Source organism: Lynx rufus, unplaced genomic scaffold (genome assembly GCF_022079265.1).
Source record: "Lynx rufus isolate CCGP_SWC_20201006 ecotype Redwood Valley unplaced genomic scaffold, mLynRuf1.p SCAF_1, whole genome shotgun sequence".
Classification (NCBI taxonomy): domain Eukaryota; kingdom Metazoa; phylum Chordata; class Mammalia; order Carnivora; family Felidae; genus Lynx; species Lynx rufus.
The window spans coordinates 233,910,019-233,928,244 of record NW_025814823.1 but is presented as its reverse complement, the minus strand read 5'-3'; the positions used below and the strand labels follow the sequence as shown (position 1 = coordinate 233,928,244).

Genomic DNA, 18,226 nt, shown 5'->3' with positions numbered 1-18,226 from the left:
GTACTTCACATATGGACCTTATTTTGAAAACTGTGTTCATTGAAGGCAAACTGATTTCTGGCTTGAAACACCGGGCTTGTTGATTTAACATTTCACGGGATACGGATCCCAGTGAAGACGCAAGCACCCTTCATGCCAGCGGCCCAGAATATAAACTGAGGCAGCTCATGTACAGTCAAGACACTGAGCTGAAGATTATCTGAAACATTGGATGTCACACCATCAAATTATATTCATGTGTATTTATTTCTGTCGCCATTTTGCATTATGTCCTCTGAGTTTTCAGAGTATTTTAGAGCAGCCACTCCTAGTATAATAGGAGGCTTTTCGTGTGCAGGGGAATTAAAATGTAAACCAGATACTCCTTTTATATCCACTTCCAAGATATAAAAGTTGGGGACATATGAAAACAGCAAATGCAAAAATATATCTTGTTAGTGATTTAATTAACAGTGTTCATTAATAGTGTTAGTTAATGATTTAAACCAACCATTGCAAGCTTGGATGGGTCAAGTGCTAGTTCAGGATGTAAGAATCAAATCTAAGTGTATTCTTGAGTCGAAAGCAAGTGGCCCCATGAGAGCATCGGAAGAAAGCCAGCAATGAGATAGAAATCCAAAAGAGGTAGTCAGTGTTTTATCTTGTTCATTGGAGATGTGTGGAAACAAGAGAGGCCCCTCTGAGCCAGATTTTGAGCATCGGGTCCACTCTAGTCTAATGTGTTGGAACCTTTTAGCTAAAAAGTGTAAAGACCTTAAAGTTCGTCTCTGCCTCTCAACAGTGGGCACTCTACGATGTCTGCTGGGTACCGTTGCAAACTTGTGTGTGGGGGTCTTTGCTATATCATAGTTGAGGTGTTTTGAATTGGGTTGGAAACTTCCAGAAGTGGCACTATGGTTCCTGATTTCCTGGAATGCACACAGAACATCTCAGACTTCTTTAAAATCGCCGGAAGGCTATAGGTTGTAACTACTGCCCCCTGGGAATCCTTGTCAAGTTTCTAAAGTGCTTCAATATACCAAAAAGCCTGATTATCCACGTTCAGATTTTCCTTAGGTGGAAAAGCACACGGGCCCCGCCCTCTGATTTCCTGGCTCCCATAAGGCTTCTGCAGCCCACTTCTCAGGTTTTCAGAATAGGAACTATCATTTGTGGTCCCACTGGAAATCCAAACCTTGTTCTGATTAAAACGACTTCTATCATTGTGCCTAAGTAGCCACATTAGTCATTTTCTGTTCCTAAGGAATCCAGTCTTCAGGGTGGGGGGGTGGGGTGTGGAACACAGTGTATATTTAAGGTTTCAAGCTGACTTTTTCTTAGACTAAATTGCTATAGAAAAGAAACAGAAGCGGAGGCTAGAGAAAGTATTTCCAGAGCAACTTTGCTGCCTTTGCGAGAATGCTTTTGGTCTTATGTAATGTCTGTCCTCTCAGCTTCGGTATAACCCAGCCAACCTTTCATGGCTCCTGGCCCCTCCCAGACCCAGCCTGTGGTCCCTCGAGGCCTTCAGAATGCCACACCCACCTTCCCAGGAGCATCATGAAACCCTGACACCCCCCACACCAGATGCTAGGGAGTCCGTAACTTGTCTGTTGTCTTAAAGAGAAAATCTCATTCATCAGTAGATGGACATTTAGGCTCTTTCCATAATTTGGCTGTTGTTGAAAGTGCTGCTATAAACATTGGGGTACAAGTGCCCCTGTGCGTCGGCACTCCTGTATCCCTTAGGTAAATTCCCAGCAGTGCTATTGCTGGGTCATAAGGTAGATCTATTTTTAATTTTTTGAGGAACCTCCACACTGTTTTCCAGAGCAGCTGCACCAGTTTGCATTCCCACCAACAGTGCAAGAGGGTTCCCGTTTCTCCACATCCTCTCCAGCATCTATAGTCTCCTGATGTGTTCATTTTGGCCACTCTGACTGGCATGAGGTGATATCTGAGTGTGGTTTTGATTTGTATTTCCCTGATGAGGAGCGACGTTGAGCATCTTTTCATGTGCCTGTTGGCCATCCGGATGTCTTCTTTAGAGAAATGTCTATTCATGTCTTCTGCCCATTTCTTAGCTGAATTATTTGTTTTTCGGGTGTGGAGTTTGGTGAGTTCTTTATAGATTTTGGATACTAGCCCTTTGTCCGATATGTGATTTGCAAATATCTTTTCCCACTCCATTGGTTGCCTTTTATTTTGTTCACTGTTTCCTTTGCAGTGCAGAAGCTTTTTATCTTCATGAGGTCCCAATAGTTCATTTTTGCTTTTAATTCCCTTGCCTTTGGAGATGTGTGGATAAAGAAATTGTGGCTTATATACACAATGGAATACTACTTGGCAAAGAGAAAGAATGAGATCTGGCCCTTTGTAGCAACGTGGATGGAACTGGAGACTGTTATGCTAAGTGAAATAAGTCATCCAGGGAAAGATGGGTACCATATGTTTTCACTCTTCTGTGGATCCTGAGAAACTTAACAGAAGACCATGGGGGAGGGGAAGGAAAAAAAAAGTTAGAGAGGGAGGGAGCCAAACCATAAGAGACTCATAAAAACTGAGAATAAACTGAGGGTTGATGAGGGGTGGGGGGGGGAGGGGGGGTGATGGGCATGGAGGAGGGCACCTGTTGGGACGAGCACTGGGTGTTGTATGGAAACCAATTTGACAATAAATTTCATATTTAAAAAAAGAGAGAAAGAAAAGCTCAGTGCTGGGAATGAACTGGTGCCTACCTCCTTTTCAAAGGAAGCCTGGATTTTGCCAAAGTGGTCAGGGAGACTAGGCTTGAGGACGTCTGTTCTTTCTGAACTTGAGTTAGATCAGTGAATGAGTCCCCCACCCCCACCCCCACCAGTGGTCAGCTGTAATCCTTGATCCAGAGGGAATCCAGATAAAATCAAGAAGGAATTCTTCTCATTCCCATAAGAGGTTCTTTGTACTGTGTAAACTATTCTGTAAGGGCTTTTTTCTCACCATCAATATCAAAGAAATTAAGGCAACCCAGGAAAGCTTTCAGCGTGCTTTCTATTCGACCCTCCCCATTCAGCCCAAAGCTGTGTGTGTCACAAATATTTCCTAGTGGTCATGGAGAGGTATGACATCCTCACTGCTCATTCTCTGGCCTCTTGAAAGCCTACCAGTTCTCTGAGGTGTTAGTATGATTTGCATTTATTTTTGGATTAAGTGCTGAGTTTGTGAAAGAAATGTTAATATCCTTAATATCTTTCTATGAACATACATTGACCTTTGGAAAACTTAAATGCCAGAGGCAATACTGATGCTTATACTACAGGGAAAAAATTTCTAAAAAATATTACTGGTATTGAACTCTCTGTATGAAGAATTAGAGTAAAATACTTTTATAAAGGAGGTTGAGCAAAGGTAAGCCTGACTGATCTTTTTCCTCCAAGAGCTCTACCTTTGTTACCCTCTCTTACACAGGAAATATAACACATGTAGCTGTACTGACCGGTCATTGTACAGCTGGGTTTGATAAAAAGGTAGAAGAAAGTGGGTGATGGGCATTGAGGAGGGTGCCTGTTGGGATGAGCACTGGGTGTTGTATGGAAACCAATTTGACAATAAATTTCATGTTAAAAAAAAAAAAAGGTAGAGACATAGCCTGTGGTCCCTCGGGGCTAAAAAAAATGGCCAAAGAATAAGAGTGATAATGAAACGCATTTTTTTTCCTTCTGATAGAAAAATGAGACAGATATTTGTTCAGTGGCACAGTCTGAGGAAAGTGTCAGGGAATTTATATGTTCTCACCGTTACTGCTAACGAGAAGCCCAGAGCACGGCTGTCTGTCCCTCACTCCCACCCTCCCTTGCCCTAGCCGCTCCCCCCAGTGCGTCCCCCCACCCCCATGTTCCCCTGCCACTGCTTGTCTTCTAGAAAGTTTCTCAGAAACCCCACCAGCCCCTGCAGTGGGCTCTTCTTTGAGCGCCATGGGACTTAGGATCTGTGCCCCATAATTTAGCACTTGATTGTTTAACAACTTATTTGGCTCCTCCTCCTCTCTCTCTCTCTCTCTCTCTCTCTCTCTGATGAGTGTAACTGTTGTCTCCCTTACATAGAGTAGTTTTTTTTTTTTTGAGATGAGAATTGTTTCCTACATTTGCTTTCTGTCTCCCAGGGAATCCAGCAGAGTTCCGCCCACTGAAACACTTTGATAAGCGGGCACTAAGTCAGCACTCGTGGACTCGTGTCATGTCCGTGCGGTTCCTTTCCACCATGTCCGCTCATGCAGCTCCATGTGGCCCCCTCCCATCCTCCCCAACACCGCTGGGACAGTTAGGCGTCCCCAGGTGTCCCGGTAATCTTCCCTTCCCCAGATGCCCTGGCGTGGGGACGGGTTCTGCACGTGTGTGGCTGTGGGAAGCATGGGTGGGTGGCCGTCACCTTGCCACGCTGAAAGACCTCACGCGCACCATGATCCCTTGACTCTGATGTGCTTTGGGCTCTCTCCGCGGTTGGAAATAATCTCCTAACCTTCCCAGACCCGATCTACAGAGCCCCCCCCCCCCATGTCACTACCAGCATCCCTCACGCCTGCCGGGCAGGCTGCCCATTTCGTAATATCATTTGTGATCTTAGATGGAGAGATCACCAGTGAATCTGCTTCAACCCTGTTTTGCTCGCTGTAGTACTTCAGGCACTTGAAATACAAGATAAATATTTAACATCTGTGGGCTGGAAGGAGTGTTGGGCGGCACCCAAATGCTCAGAAAACGTCTTGCCCTCATCCTCACCCCGATCGACTCCTTCTGAGTGCGCGGCTCTGAATTCAGCCACGGTCGCCCATCCCCGCTGCCAGCGAGGTCCCTCCTGGGTCCTCACCTGTCGGGTCTCCGCATGAGACCTTCATAGCATTTCAGAACCGTAAAACTTGAGAGCAGACAGGGAACCCAGAGATGACTTTGTCTGGCCTCACGTCTCGTGGGTGAGAGACACGGAACTGTGGAGGTGGCCTGTGCTCCCACCATGGCAAGCTTCTGCGCCCAGTCATTTCGAGGAAGAGTTTTCCTCCACAAAAAGTAATGCGGAAGCACACATCAGCAGATCTCTTGAGGACAGAAATGAAGACTTTGGAACAGGACCACGAGTGCGATAACTGTAAGACCAGCAGAAGCTTCCTGTCCTTGGGTAAGAACCCTCAGAATCAGTATAGACAGCCTCTGACGGGCAGGACCCCCATCAATAGCTACATGTCCAGTCTCATCACAGTTTACAAATAATAAATATTACCTTCCATTACAATTGACGACTTGGTCTGTTAGGCATTGTGTGTTCCGGCTCATTTAGCCTCACAAGAGCCCTTGGAGGGAATGGCCATTCTACAGTTAGTACAACAGACCCTCACAGATGTTACACAGATTGCTCTGTGGTGGAGAGCAAGTAGGAGTCAGAATCAGAATTGGAGTCGATGCTTACAACCCTTACAATTAATTGGAAGGTGTGCGGAGAGAGTCCCTGGCAAACAAGCTCCCGGCACTAGGCAGGCATGTCCACAGTCATGGCCACGGCAGGCGTGGCACTGAGGTTGCCTTGCAGTGACTGCTAAGCATCCACTGGTCAAAATCACATTGGTAGGGACGCCCGGGGGGCTCAGTCGGTGGAGCGTCCGACTTCAGCTCCGGTCATGATCTCGCGGTTCATGAGTTCAAGCCCCACGCCGGGCTCTGTGCTGACAGCTCGGAGCCTGGATCCTGCTTCAGATTCTGTGTCTCCCTCTCTCTGCCCCTTCCCCGCTCATGCTCTGTCTCTCTCTGTCTCTCAAAGATGAATAAACATTAAAAAAAATTTTTTTTTTTTAATCACATTGGTAATTCACGGTAACCTCGCAGTGAACCTCATTCGTATTTTCCTCTGGTCTAGTTTCCAATATACATTATCCAGCTGTTGGCCCAGTTCATTTAAAACTGGAGTCTGGGAAAAGTGCAGCTCCATCTTAAAAGACATTTGGTAAAATGGGGGGGGGGGGACGTTAATTTACGAGTGGATTCAGACTCTAACATATTCTAGTATGAAAGTACCTTTAATAATAATACTTTCCAAAATACATGAGAGCCCTTCGAATATGAAAACATATTATTTTATCTGATAACCAAAACAATCCAGTTTAAGTAGAAACTAAAATGTAGAGCAAGAGATTCAAGTTTACATTTCCATTACAATCAGCAATAAAAGGAATAATACTTGTCATTGTCATAATACTAATAATAGTAAGTACACGTTTACTGCCAAATTTAACACGAAACTACCTGAGTGGACTTATAATTTTGTAATAAATACAAGAGAGGGACTGTAACCAAAAATGCCACCAAGAAAAAAAACCCAAAAAACAAAACAGAAGAAAAAAACCACCCTCAAAAGCATCTTTTAGAAGAAGTGTGCCAGATATAGTAAAGGAAAATGCTAGAGTGTGTCAGAAGAAATTTTTCTCTCAATGTGGTTGCGTTGTGCTTTGTGTAGCAAAGATAATATGATGCCATCCCACCAACCTTGTTCCTAGCGGAAATGAAAGCACAAACATAAAGTCCATCCTGTGGAAGGAAAGTAGGTCACACACTGGCTGATAGAAAAGCTTTCTACCCAAAGGAGTGTTTTACCCTTGAAGTCTATTTTCTACCATGTCAATAGAACTCTGCCAGCTTTCTTGTAGTTAGTATTTTCCCAGCGTCCTTTCCTTCCATCTTTTTATTCAGCTTTTCCTTGTCCGTAAGTGGGTTTTAGATGTTGTGTCTCTGGTAAACAACATCCAGGTGCATGTTACTTTCTCTGATCTAGCAGTCTCTCTCTTTTCCCTGACAAGTATAATGCATTTACGTGTATTATAATTACTACTGCCATCTTATTTTGCTTTTATTTTTTTAAATCCATCATGTGTGTTCTCTGCCTGTACTTATTTTTCCTCTTCTCCTGCATTATCTTGGATCCATGGAATTTATTTATTCTCCTTTGTTCCCTCTAGTGACTTGGAAGTCATCTATCCTGGTATTTTGTTTTTCCTGGTTAACTTAAAATGTGTAATGTACACGAGACTAACAGAGCTCGTTAATATCTCCACCTTGTTGTTGAAGAATATTGTACTCTGCATCTGAATCCCATTCTTGAATAAAGAAGATGGAATAAGATGCTCAGATTCTTGAAATTAGAAACTCAGCAGTTAGGCTGAAAAAAGTAAAGCAAGAGCCGAATAAATAACCTACAAAACAGCACAGAAAGATAAAGAGGGCAGGCCAGATTTTTCTAAATTTAAACTGCTGTTGTCATTCACTGCTATCGTTATTCTTGTTGTGTACCCATTTTACACCATTCTTCCTGAACACCATCCCTTCCTCCGGGATCCCATCTCCATATTCCCAAAGGATTGTTCCTTTTCTCATCTTTTCAGTGAGAGCCTGTGCATAATGTCCGCAACTTTTGTATTTAAAAAAAAAAAAAAAACAGTCGGGTTTCTCCTCATTGAATAATGGTTTATGATAAGCTAATATTTTGAAAATATGAATCCATATTTTCCTGTGGTTGATGGACCGCGGAGAAATCTATAGTCAAATTACTGTTTCTTAGAAGGTGACACGTCTTCTCTCTGGTTGCTTTCGTGGGACTCGCTCCGTATCTGTCATGGGCCGTAGCTCCCTTGTGCTTAGGTAAAGGTGTACTTTCATCTTCCTGTTTGGGACCCAGTGGGTCGCCTCGGCCACAGAACTCATGTTTTGCTCCAGGCCTGCAAAGCTGTTGCTCCGTCCTGGTCTTTTGTTCTGTTTTTCTCAAACTTTCATTACAAGTATATTGAATCTTTTCATTGTACCTTCTGTGCCTGAACGTCCCATTCATGTGTTTCATCGCTGCATTTCTGCGCTGTTTGATGGGGCATTTCCTCAGGGCTGTCCTACCCCCTAGCACAGCTACTAAATTTTCCATTATCTACATTTTCATCTCCTGAGAGTCTTTGTGGCTCATTTTTTCTCATAAGTGCTCATTCATTGTGTACTCTGATCCATCTTCTAATTTCTTTGGTCTTATTCTGCAGGCTATTGCAGATTGATAGCATACCTGCAGATCCTGTGATGCGAATTCTACTTTTTGTTGTGTCTGTTGATTCTTCCTCATACAGCCCTATGTCCTGTGTAGTTCATAATTTCTTTTTTATTGTGAGGTCATGTTCAGAGGGAATTATCCTTTAGCAAAAAGGGTACTTCTGCAGGAACCCCAAGGACTCTCTCTGGTCTTTGACCCAATTGATAGCCCCTCAATTTGGGGCCCCATGATGAAGCTTATAATGTAATTTCAAATTCATCGCCCATATTTAGAGATGGAATTTATCACTGGAAGTGTGTTGATACTTCCCTCAACTAGTACATGGAGTTTTCTAGACTTTACGTGGAGGGAAGAGCATTCTGAGGCTTCTGGGATTTTTTGTTTGTTTTGTTTTTATTGAAGTATAATTAACATATACCATACAACATGTTGTGTTAGTTTTAGGTACTATATAATGACTCAACAGTTGTGTACAGGAATTCCACTACTGAGTATTTACCCAAAGAAAATGAAAACACTAATTCAAAAAGATACATGCACACCCTGAGGCTCCTGATTTTAGTCAGGGGTCTTGGCCTCAGCTGCCCCACCCTTGGCAAGCTCAAGGCAACCCCTTTTTTCCTCCTGCGGGCATCAGCCCCTAGGTGTTACAGCTTCTGTCCAGTCCTAGGACACTCCTAGGCCAACCCCCCAGCCTCAGTCCCTCTAGCACTGAGCTTCTTCTTTGCTTCTGGCCCCTGGAAATTTCTCTTCGGGTCCGTTGTTAAGATAAAGAGTGTATTGAACAAGCATCCATCGAGTCCCTGCTCTTTGCTCAACACTGTACTGCTGTGGGGATACAAAGGCAGGTGTGGTGTGGTTCCCATCTACAACCAGCTCTCCATGTGGCCAGAGACAAACACGAACAGCGTCAAAGAGAACACAAGGTGGCTAGCCCGTGAGTGCCACACGGTGGATGGATGGCTGAGGAAAGTGGTTCACCCAGGGCATAGCAAGAAAAATGTTGATTTTATAAAGTATGATTGACTGAAATCAAGCAGCCTTTCTGTGGGAAACTCTCGTACAATTAATCAGAGTACACATGGCAGTCTCTGTAACACTAAATGTTACAAGTAATTATTCCTGCAGCTGGTGGCCGCCATTCAAAAAGACAGTCGTTGGCCAATTAAAACGCCAAAGTAGGTGTTCCTCTAGACAAATGCACGAAAGCACATGGGTATATGATAAACTTCACCACTTTTTCAGGCAAGATTCTAAGATGAGTTTTCTTTTTCTAATAATAAAAATTTGCTACTCCCCATTGTAATGTATTTGTAACTTTTCTAAATGTTTTTTTCATTTTATTAAACCTCAAGAGCATCATCTACTTCTTTTCATGTAACTGATTTTATTTTTTTAAAGGACACCGATGAAATTGTTAATGTGATCTGCTCTTATAATTATTATGTTCAATTAGGAGAAATTTTAAAGTGAGAGGTTACCAGTTGTTTCCAGTGCAAGAGATTCAGAGTGGAGGGGGAGGAAGAAGGAAGAGGGGGGTATATTTTTTTCCTGTGTTTTTCTTTAGGTTTATTTATTTTGAGAGAGAGAGAAAACACGAGTGGAGGAGGGGCTGAGAGAGGGAGAGAGAGAATCCCAAGCAGGCTCTGCACTGTCAGCCTAGAGCCAGACACAGGGCTTGAACTCATGAACCATGAGATCATGACCTGAGTGGAAGTCAGATGCTTAACTGACTCAGCCAGCCAGGTGCCCCTCCTGTTTTGTTTTGTCTTGTTTTAATCCAAACATATTATGAACACATTATTTTTCTGGGGAGAATCGTCTGCCTATACTGAGAGAAGAACGTCGATATTCATCCCATACGCCTTCTAGCAAACTGCACTGGCCATTGTCCCCAGCACCAACGCCATGATGGAGTTTCCATATGAAATGACATTCTTCCTCCTTTCACATGTCCCATGACAGTTGGTGCCAGTTCCACATTCACCAGTGGGTGGGTGTGGCACTAACAGTCAAGCACATTTCTGGAAGGCTCACAGTGAGCTCACTGTAAGCAGGAGGCCATCGTGTATGCAGTGGGATTCACTGATGGTCAACAAAGGGAGGACGCAGATTTGACGGAAGTTATGCCAGCCATTAAACCAGAGATCAAACGGGTAAAGCTGGGCTCTGAAGGGCACCTTCTGAATTAATGCCAAAATACTGTGGGAGATGGTATCGTTTATAATGTTTCATTACAATGGTGCCAATTTTGACACACTTGCTTTTCCACCGGGGACTGCACTTGAATAGTTAACCCAAAACAGGCACACTGAGCTCCGTTAGCATGTCAGGAACGAAGTCGTGCTTTTTGTTCAGAGCTATAGTCGCATCAGTGGTCTCCTTTCCCGATCCTTCCACCTCAAGAACATCGTCTCTTTTCTCCTCCGCCCCGCCATCGGCATCCTCTGCTCCCCGCACATCTTCACTCTCCTCCCCCTCCTCTCTCTACACGTCAGCTCAGGGCGCACGTCCCTGTCACCGGCTGTTTCCTGGTCCTTGCCACCAGCAATATTTTCCAATTTCCATATTTCTGAACAGTTTTCTTCACGTGGCCTCTACCTGGTGACAGGAATGAAGAAAGAAGGAGGCTGCTTGGAGGAAAAACCATAGTGGAAAGGGGGGGGAATGAGGTTTTATTGTTCGTATAGATGCAGAGCAAAGAGACACTTAGTCATTAAATGTCTCTGAGAATTATTATGTTTTCTTCATAAGCGTAACAATGGGAGCTAACACTTGGGAGTCCTGCCCCTGGTGCCTTATTATGTAGCTCATATAACGTCCTACAAGACCAAGGAACCAGGTATTATTATTGTCCCCATTCTAGAGCTGGGGAGGCTGAGGCCAGAGAGGATAGTTCACCTGCAGAAAGTCTCTCGACTCTGGGGGTTTGCTCCTGGGCTCCTGGGCTGATTCTTACTGTCCTAACCACCTCTCATCCTGTCTTGCAGAATCCCATTCCATTGCTGTATCAGCATTTAACATACTGCAGTGCTTCTGTTTCTAAGACTGAAGCAGAAAGACTCTGAAAGACGTAGAGAAATAAAAGTGCTGTCTATTCGTGCTACTGAGGATTCTCTGTTACGCGGTTTATTGATGTTACATCAGCTTTGCCATTATATTAACTTAGTGGTACGAGTCAGAAAGGTACAGTCTGTTGGCCTTTTTTTTTTAAATTTTTGAACAGGGCACCTGGGTGACTCAGTCAGTCGAGCTCCCGACTTCGGCCCAGGTCATGATCTCACAGTTCGTGGGTTTGAGCCCCACGTCAGGCTCTGTGCTGACAGCTCGGAGCCTGGAGCCTGCTTTGGATTCTGTGTCTCCCTCTCTCTCTCTGCCCCTCCCCTGCTTGTGCTCTTTCTCTCTCAAAGAATAAATAAACATTAAAACAAAAAAATTTTAGGGGCGCCTGGGTGGCTCAGCCAGTTAAGCATCTGACTTCGGCTCAGGTCATGATCTCACAGTTCGTGGGTTTGAGCCCCACGTCAGCCTCTGTGCTGACAGCTCGGAGCCTGGAGCCTGCTTCGGATTCTTTGTCTCCCTCTCTCTCTGCCCCTCCCCTGCTGGTGCTCTGTCTCTTTCTCCCTCTGTCAAAAATAAACATTAAATTTTTTTTTTAATTTTTGAAATCATAACCTTTTTCTAGTGTTTTCAGGACACGTTAGCCATAGGGCCACAGCCCCTTTCGCATGAAGGTTAAAGTGGAGATCCCTAGAGACCGTTTTGTACAGCTTGTCAGGTCAGGTGACATCTGTCGATCCCAGCAGCGCCTGGCACAGGCAGTTTGTTACCCACGCCTTAGAACTCTCCCCGCCTCCATCCTGCCACCACCTGGACAAAGGTCTGAATTACAGTGGCCCCTCTGGAAAGGTGGCCTTAAGGCTGAGGCGAGTTCAACCCCTAAAGTCCCACGGAGCAGAGTCTGGCCCCCAGCAGATGATGAGGGAACATTGGCTGCCATCCCATAAATACCTCAATTCCTTCTTGTATCGAAAGCATTTCTCCCAACACCCACACTCGCTGCCGCATTATTCGCAGTAGCCGGAAGTCAGAGGCAACGCAGTGACCATCCACAGATGAGTGGATAAATAAAATGCAGTATGTGCCTAGAGTGGAACATTATTCAGCCTTCCAAAAACAAGGAAATCTGGTCACCCGTGACAACGCGGACGAACCTGGAGATGATGCTGAGTGAAATAAGCCAGTCACAAAAAGACAAATGCTGCACGCTTCCACCTTTGGTAGGTGCCCAGAGTCGTCAGACTTTTAGAGACGGAAAGTAAGACGGTGGTCGCCGGAGGCAAGGGGAAGGAGAGAGGGGAGTTCTTCGGTGGCTATAGACTCTAGTTGTGCGAGATGAAAAGTTACAGAGACGTACTACGCAGCACTGTGAATATAGTTAACGCCGCTGACCCGTGTGCTGAAAAATGGGTAAGAGGGAAAAGGTTACATTAGGTAATTTTTAGCACCATCAAAACTTTGGAAAAGAGGGTCTCCATGTGGAAAGTCCCCGGAGGGCAGGATAAGGTAAAGCCATCACGAAGACACATGCCTGAGAACAGTGGGTGTTGCCTTTGGAGGTAAGGACATCAATTTGCTTGGTAGCCAACTGAGCCAACTGGATCGTGACTAGCTACCTGCCGATCTGTCTCCCATGTGAATGGGCCGAATTGTGATCATTGTTTTATCATGGCTGTGACCTGAGACCTGCCACGTTCCCCCGAGTGGTTTAATCAACTGACTTAGTTTTCTTTTATCAGAGGGGTTTTTTTCATGTTTATTTAATTTTAAGAGAGAGAGAGAGAGGGAGGGAGAGCATGAGCAGGGTTGGGGTGCAGAGAGAGAGGGGGACACAGAATCCGAAGCAAGCTCCAGGCTCTGAGCTGTCAGTACAGAGCCTGACGTGGGACTCTGACTCGTGAACTGGGAGATCGTGACCTGAGCTGAAGTCAGACGCTTCACCAACGGAGCCACCCAGGCGCCCTGAGTTTTTTGTTTGGGTTGTTTTTAAACGTAATTTCAGGACATACAAGCACATTCTGAATTTATCGCAGAAACTTAACTAATTTGTTCTTTATTTGTCACCATGATGCTCACATAGTTTGAGGAAGGTTTGTGACCTGGTATGGGCCCCCAGCGGAGACCAGCGCCTCCTTGTTTGTTCTGGGAAAAGTACCGATCCCTTTTGTGGTTTTAAACATCATAAAGAAACGTGACGCGTTTCCTTTCCTGTCTCCTCCCAGCAATGCAGCAAGAAGGCCTCCGCCTCTCTCCTGTGGCTGCTGAAGTCATCCAGCATCATCGCGGACCGGCCCTGGCCGCGGGTCTCCCTCACGGTCCTCACCACCGCCATCATCCTGACCATGGCCGTGTTCAACATGGTGAGTCAGGGCTCCCGCCAGGCACGGCCTTCTTTGCCTCCGATGCCTGACTCGGTGGGACTTTCAGACCTTGACCGGGGCTCCGTGCTGACACCAGTTACTGCCTATTATTTTTTTTTTTTTTTTTTTTTTTTTTTTTTTTTTTTTTTTTTTATGAAGTTTATTGACAAATTGGTTTCCATACAACACCCAGTGCTCATCCCAAAAGGTGCCCTCCTCAATACCCATCACCCACCCGCCCCTCCCTCCCACCCCCCATCAACCCTCAGTTTGTTCTCAGTTTTTAACAGTCTCTTATGCTTTGGCTCTCTCCCACTCTAACGTCTTTTTTTTTTTTTCTCCCTTCCCCTCCCCCATGGGTTCCTGTTGAGTTTCTCAGGATCCACATAAGAGTGAAACCATATGGTATCTGTCTTTCTCTGTATGGCTTATTTCACTTAGCATCACACTCTCCAGTTCCATCCACGTTGCTACAAAAGGCCATATTTCATTTTTTCTCATTGCCACGTAGTATTCCATTGTGTATATAAACCACAATTTCTTTATCCATTCATCAGTTGATGGACATTTAGGCTCTTTCCATAATTTGGCTATTGTTGAGAGTGCTGCTATGAACATTGGGGTACAAGTGCCCCTATGCATCAGTACTCCTGTATCCCTTGGGTAGATTCCTAGCAGTGCTATTGCTGGGTCATAGGGTAGGTCTATTTTTAATTTTCTGAGGAACCTCCACACTGTTTTCCAGAGCGGCTGCACCAATTTGCATTCCCACCAACAGTGCAAGAGGGTTCCCGTTTCTCCACATCCTCTCCAGCATCTATAGTCTCCTGATTTGTTCATTTTGGCCACTCTGACTGGCGTGAGGTGATACCTGAGTGTGGTTTTGATTTGTATTTCCCTGATAAGGAGCGACGCTGAACATCTTTTCATGTGCCTGTTGGCCATCTGGATGTCTTCTTTAGAGAAGTGTCTATTCATGTTTTCTGCCCATTTCTTCACTGGGTTATTTGTTTTTCGGGTGTGGAGTTTGGTGAGCTCTTTATAGATTTTAGATACTAGCCCTTTGTCCGATATGTCATTTGCAAATATCTTTTCCCATTCCGTTGGTTGTCTTTTAGTTTTGTTGGTTGTTTCCTTTGCTGTGCAGAAGCTTTTTATCTTCATAAGGTCCCAGTAATTCACTTTTGCTTTTAATTCCCTTGCCTTTGGGGATGTGTCGAGTAAGAGATTGCTACGGCTGAGGTCAGAGAGGTCTTTTCCTGCTTTCTCCTCTAAGGTTCTGATGGTTTCCTGTCTCACATTTAGGTCCTTTATCCATTTTGAGTTTATTTTTGTAAATGGTGTGAGAAAGTGGTCTAGTTTCAACCTTCTGCATGTTGCTGTCCAGTTCTCCCAGCACCATTTGTTAAAGAGGCTGTCTTTTTTCCATTGGATGTTCTTTCCTGCTTTGTCAAAGATGAGTTGGCCATATGTTTGTGGGTCTAGTTCTGGGGTTTCTATTCTATTCCATTGGTCTGTGTGTCTGTTTTTGTGCCAATACCATGCTGTCTTGATGATGACAGCTTTGTAGTAGAGGCTGAAGTCTGGGATTGTGATGCCTCCTGCTTTGGTCTTCTTCTTCAAAATTCCTTTGGCTATTCGGGGCCTTTTGTGGTTCCATATGAATTTTAGGATTGCTTGTTCTAGTTTCGAGAAGAATGCTGGTGCAATTTTGATTGGGATTGCATTGAATGTGTAGATAGCTTTGGGTAGTATTGACATTTTGACAATATTTATTTTTCCAATCCATGAGCAGGGAATGTCTTTCCATTTCTTTAAATCTTCTTCAATTACCTTCATAAGCTTTCTATAATTTTCAGCATACAAATCCTTTACATCTTTGGTTAGATTTATTCCTAGGTATTTTATGCTTTTTGGTGCAATTGTGAATGGGATCAGTTTCTTTATTTGTCTTTCTGTTGCTTCATTGTTAGTGTATAAGAATGCAACTGATTTCTGTACATTGATTTTGTATCCTGCAACTTTGCTGAATTCATGTATCAGTTCTAGCAGACTTTTGGTGGAGTCTATCGGATTTTCCATGTATAATATCATGTCATCTGCAAAAAGCGAAAGCTTGACTTCATCTTTGCCAATTTTGATGCCTTTGATTTCCTTTTGTTGTCTGATTGCTGATGCTAGAACTTCCAGCACTATGTTAAATAACAACGGTGAGAGTGGGCATCCCTGTCGTGTTCCTGATCTCAGGGAAAAAGCTCTCAGTTTTTCCCCGTTGAGGATGATGTTAGCTGTGGGCTTTTCATAAATGGCTTTTATGATCTTTAAGTATGTTCCTTCTATCCCGACTTTCTCAAGGGTTTTTATTAAGAAAGGGTGCTGGATTTTATCAAAGGCCTTTTCTGCATCGATTGACAGGATCATATGGTTCTTCTCTTTTTTTTTGTTAATGTGATGTATCACGTTGATTGATTTGCGAATGTTGAACCAGCCCTGCATCCCAGGAATGAATCCCACTTGATCATGGTGAATAATTCTTTTTATATGCTGTTGAATTCGATTTGCTAGTATCTTATTGAGAATTTTGGCATCCATATTCATCAGGGATATTGGCCTGTAGTTCTCTTTTTTTACTGGGTCTCTGTCTGGTTTAGGAATCAAAGTAATACTGGCTTCATAGAATGAGTCTGGAAGTTTTCCTTCCCTTTCTATTTCTTGGAATAGCTTGAGAAGGATAGGTATTATCTCTGCTTTAAACGTCTGGTAGAACTCCCCTGGGAAGCCATCTGGTCCTGGACTCTTATTTGTTGGGAGATTTTTGATAACCGATTCAATTTCTTCGCTGGTTATGGGTCTGTTCAAGCTTTCTATTTCCTCCTGATTGAGTTTTGGAAGAGTGTGGGTGTTCAGGAATTTGTCCATTTCTTCCAGGTTGTCCAATTTGTTGGCATATAATTTTTCATAGTATTCCCTGATAATTGTTTGTATCTCTGAGGGATTGGTTGTAATAATTCCATTTTCATTCATGATTTTATCTATTTGGGTCATCTCCCTTTTCTTTTTGAGAAGCCTGGCTAGAGGTTTGTCAATTTTGTTTATTTTTTCAAAAAACCAACTCTTGGTTTCGTTGATCTGCTCTACAGTTTTTTTAGATTCTATATTGTTTATTTCTGCTCTGATCTTTATTATTTCTCTTCTTCTGCTGGGTTTAGGCTGCCTTTGCTGTTCTGCTTCTATTTCCTTTAGGTGTGCTGTTAGATTTTGTATTTGGGATTTTTCTTGTTTCTTGAGATAGGCCTGGATTGCGATGTATTTTCCTCTCAGGACTGCCTTCGCTGCGTCCCAAAGCGTTTGGATTGTTGTATTTTCATTTTCGTTTGTTTCCATATATTTTTTGATTTCTTCTCTAATTGCCTGGTTGACCCACTCATTCGTGAGTAGGGTGTTCTTTAACCTCCATGCTTTTGGAGGTTTTCCAGACTTTTTCCTGTGGTTGACTTCAAGCTTCATAGCATTGTGGTCTGAAAGTATGCATGGTATAATTTCAATTCTTGTAAACTTATGAAGGGCTGATTTGTGACCCAGTATATGATCTATCTTGGAGAATGTTCCATGTGCACTCGAGAAGAAAGTATATTCTGTTGCTTTGGGATGCAGAGTTCTAAATATATCTGTCAAGTCCATCTGATCCAGAGTCTCATTCAGGGCCCTTGTTTCTTTATTGACCGTGTGTCTAGATGATCTATCCATTTCTGTAAGTGGGGTGTTAAAGTCCCCAGCAATTACCACATTCTTATCAATAAGGTTGCTTATGTTTATGAGTAATTGTTTTATATATTTGGGGGCTCCGGTATTCGGCGCATAGACATTTATAATTGTTAGCTCTTCCTGATGGATAGACCCTGTAACTATTATATAATGTCCTTCTTCATCTCTTGTTACAGCCTTTAATTTAAAGTCTAGTTTGTCTGATATAAGTATGGCTACTCCAGCTTTCTTCTGGCTTCCAGTAGCATGATAAATAGTTCTCCATCCCCTCACTCTGAATCTAAAGGTGTCCTCAGGTCTAAAATGAGTCTCTTGTAGACAGCAAATAGATGGGTCTTGTTTTTTTATCCATTCTGATACCCTATGTCTTTTGGTTGGTGCATTTAATCCATTTACATTCAGTGTTATTATAGAAAGATACGGGTTTAGAGTCATTGTGATGTCTGTATGTTTTATGCTTGTAGTGATGTCTCTGGTACTTTGTCTCACAGGGTCCCCCTTAGGATCTCTTGTAGGGCTGGTTTAGTGGTGACAAATTCCTTCAGTTTTTGTTTGTTTGGGAAGACCTTTATCTCTCCTTCTATTCTAAATGACAGACTTGCTGGATAAAGGATTCTTGGCTGCATATTTTTGCTGTCTAGCACCCTGAAAATCTCGTGCCAATTCTTTCTGGCCTGCCAAGTTTCAAAAGAGAGATCAGTCACGAGTCTTATAGGTCTCCCTTTATATGTGAGGGCACGTTTACCCCTTGCTGCTTTCAGAATTTTCTCTTTATCCTTGTATTTTGCCAGTTTCACTATGATATGTCGTGCAGAAGATCGATTCAAGTTACGTCTGAAGGGAGTTCTCTGTGCCTCTTGGATTTCAATGCCTTTTTCCTTCCCCAGTTCAGGGAAGTTCTCAGCTATGATTTCTTCAAGTACCCCTTCAGCACCTTTCCCTCTCTCTTCTTCCTCTGGGATACCAATTATGCGTAAATTATTTCTTTTTAGTGTATCACTTAGTTCTCTAAT

The 18,226-nt window shown here is 43.5% G+C and overlaps 1 protein-coding gene across 1 annotated transcript in view; it reads left to right on the top strand.

Annotated features, from left to right (window-relative positions):
* ADCY2 (adenylate cyclase 2) overlaps positions 1 to 18,226 on the top strand; it is a 422,494-nt gene that overhangs the window by 330,600 nt on the left and 73,668 nt on the right. Inside the window, exon 16 of the mRNA XM_047074450.1 lies at positions 13,311 to 13,448. Within this exon, the coding sequence (XP_046930406.1) occupies positions 13,311 to 13,448 (138 nt within the window). The remainder of the gene's footprint in view (positions 1 to 13,310; positions 13,449 to 18,226) is intronic.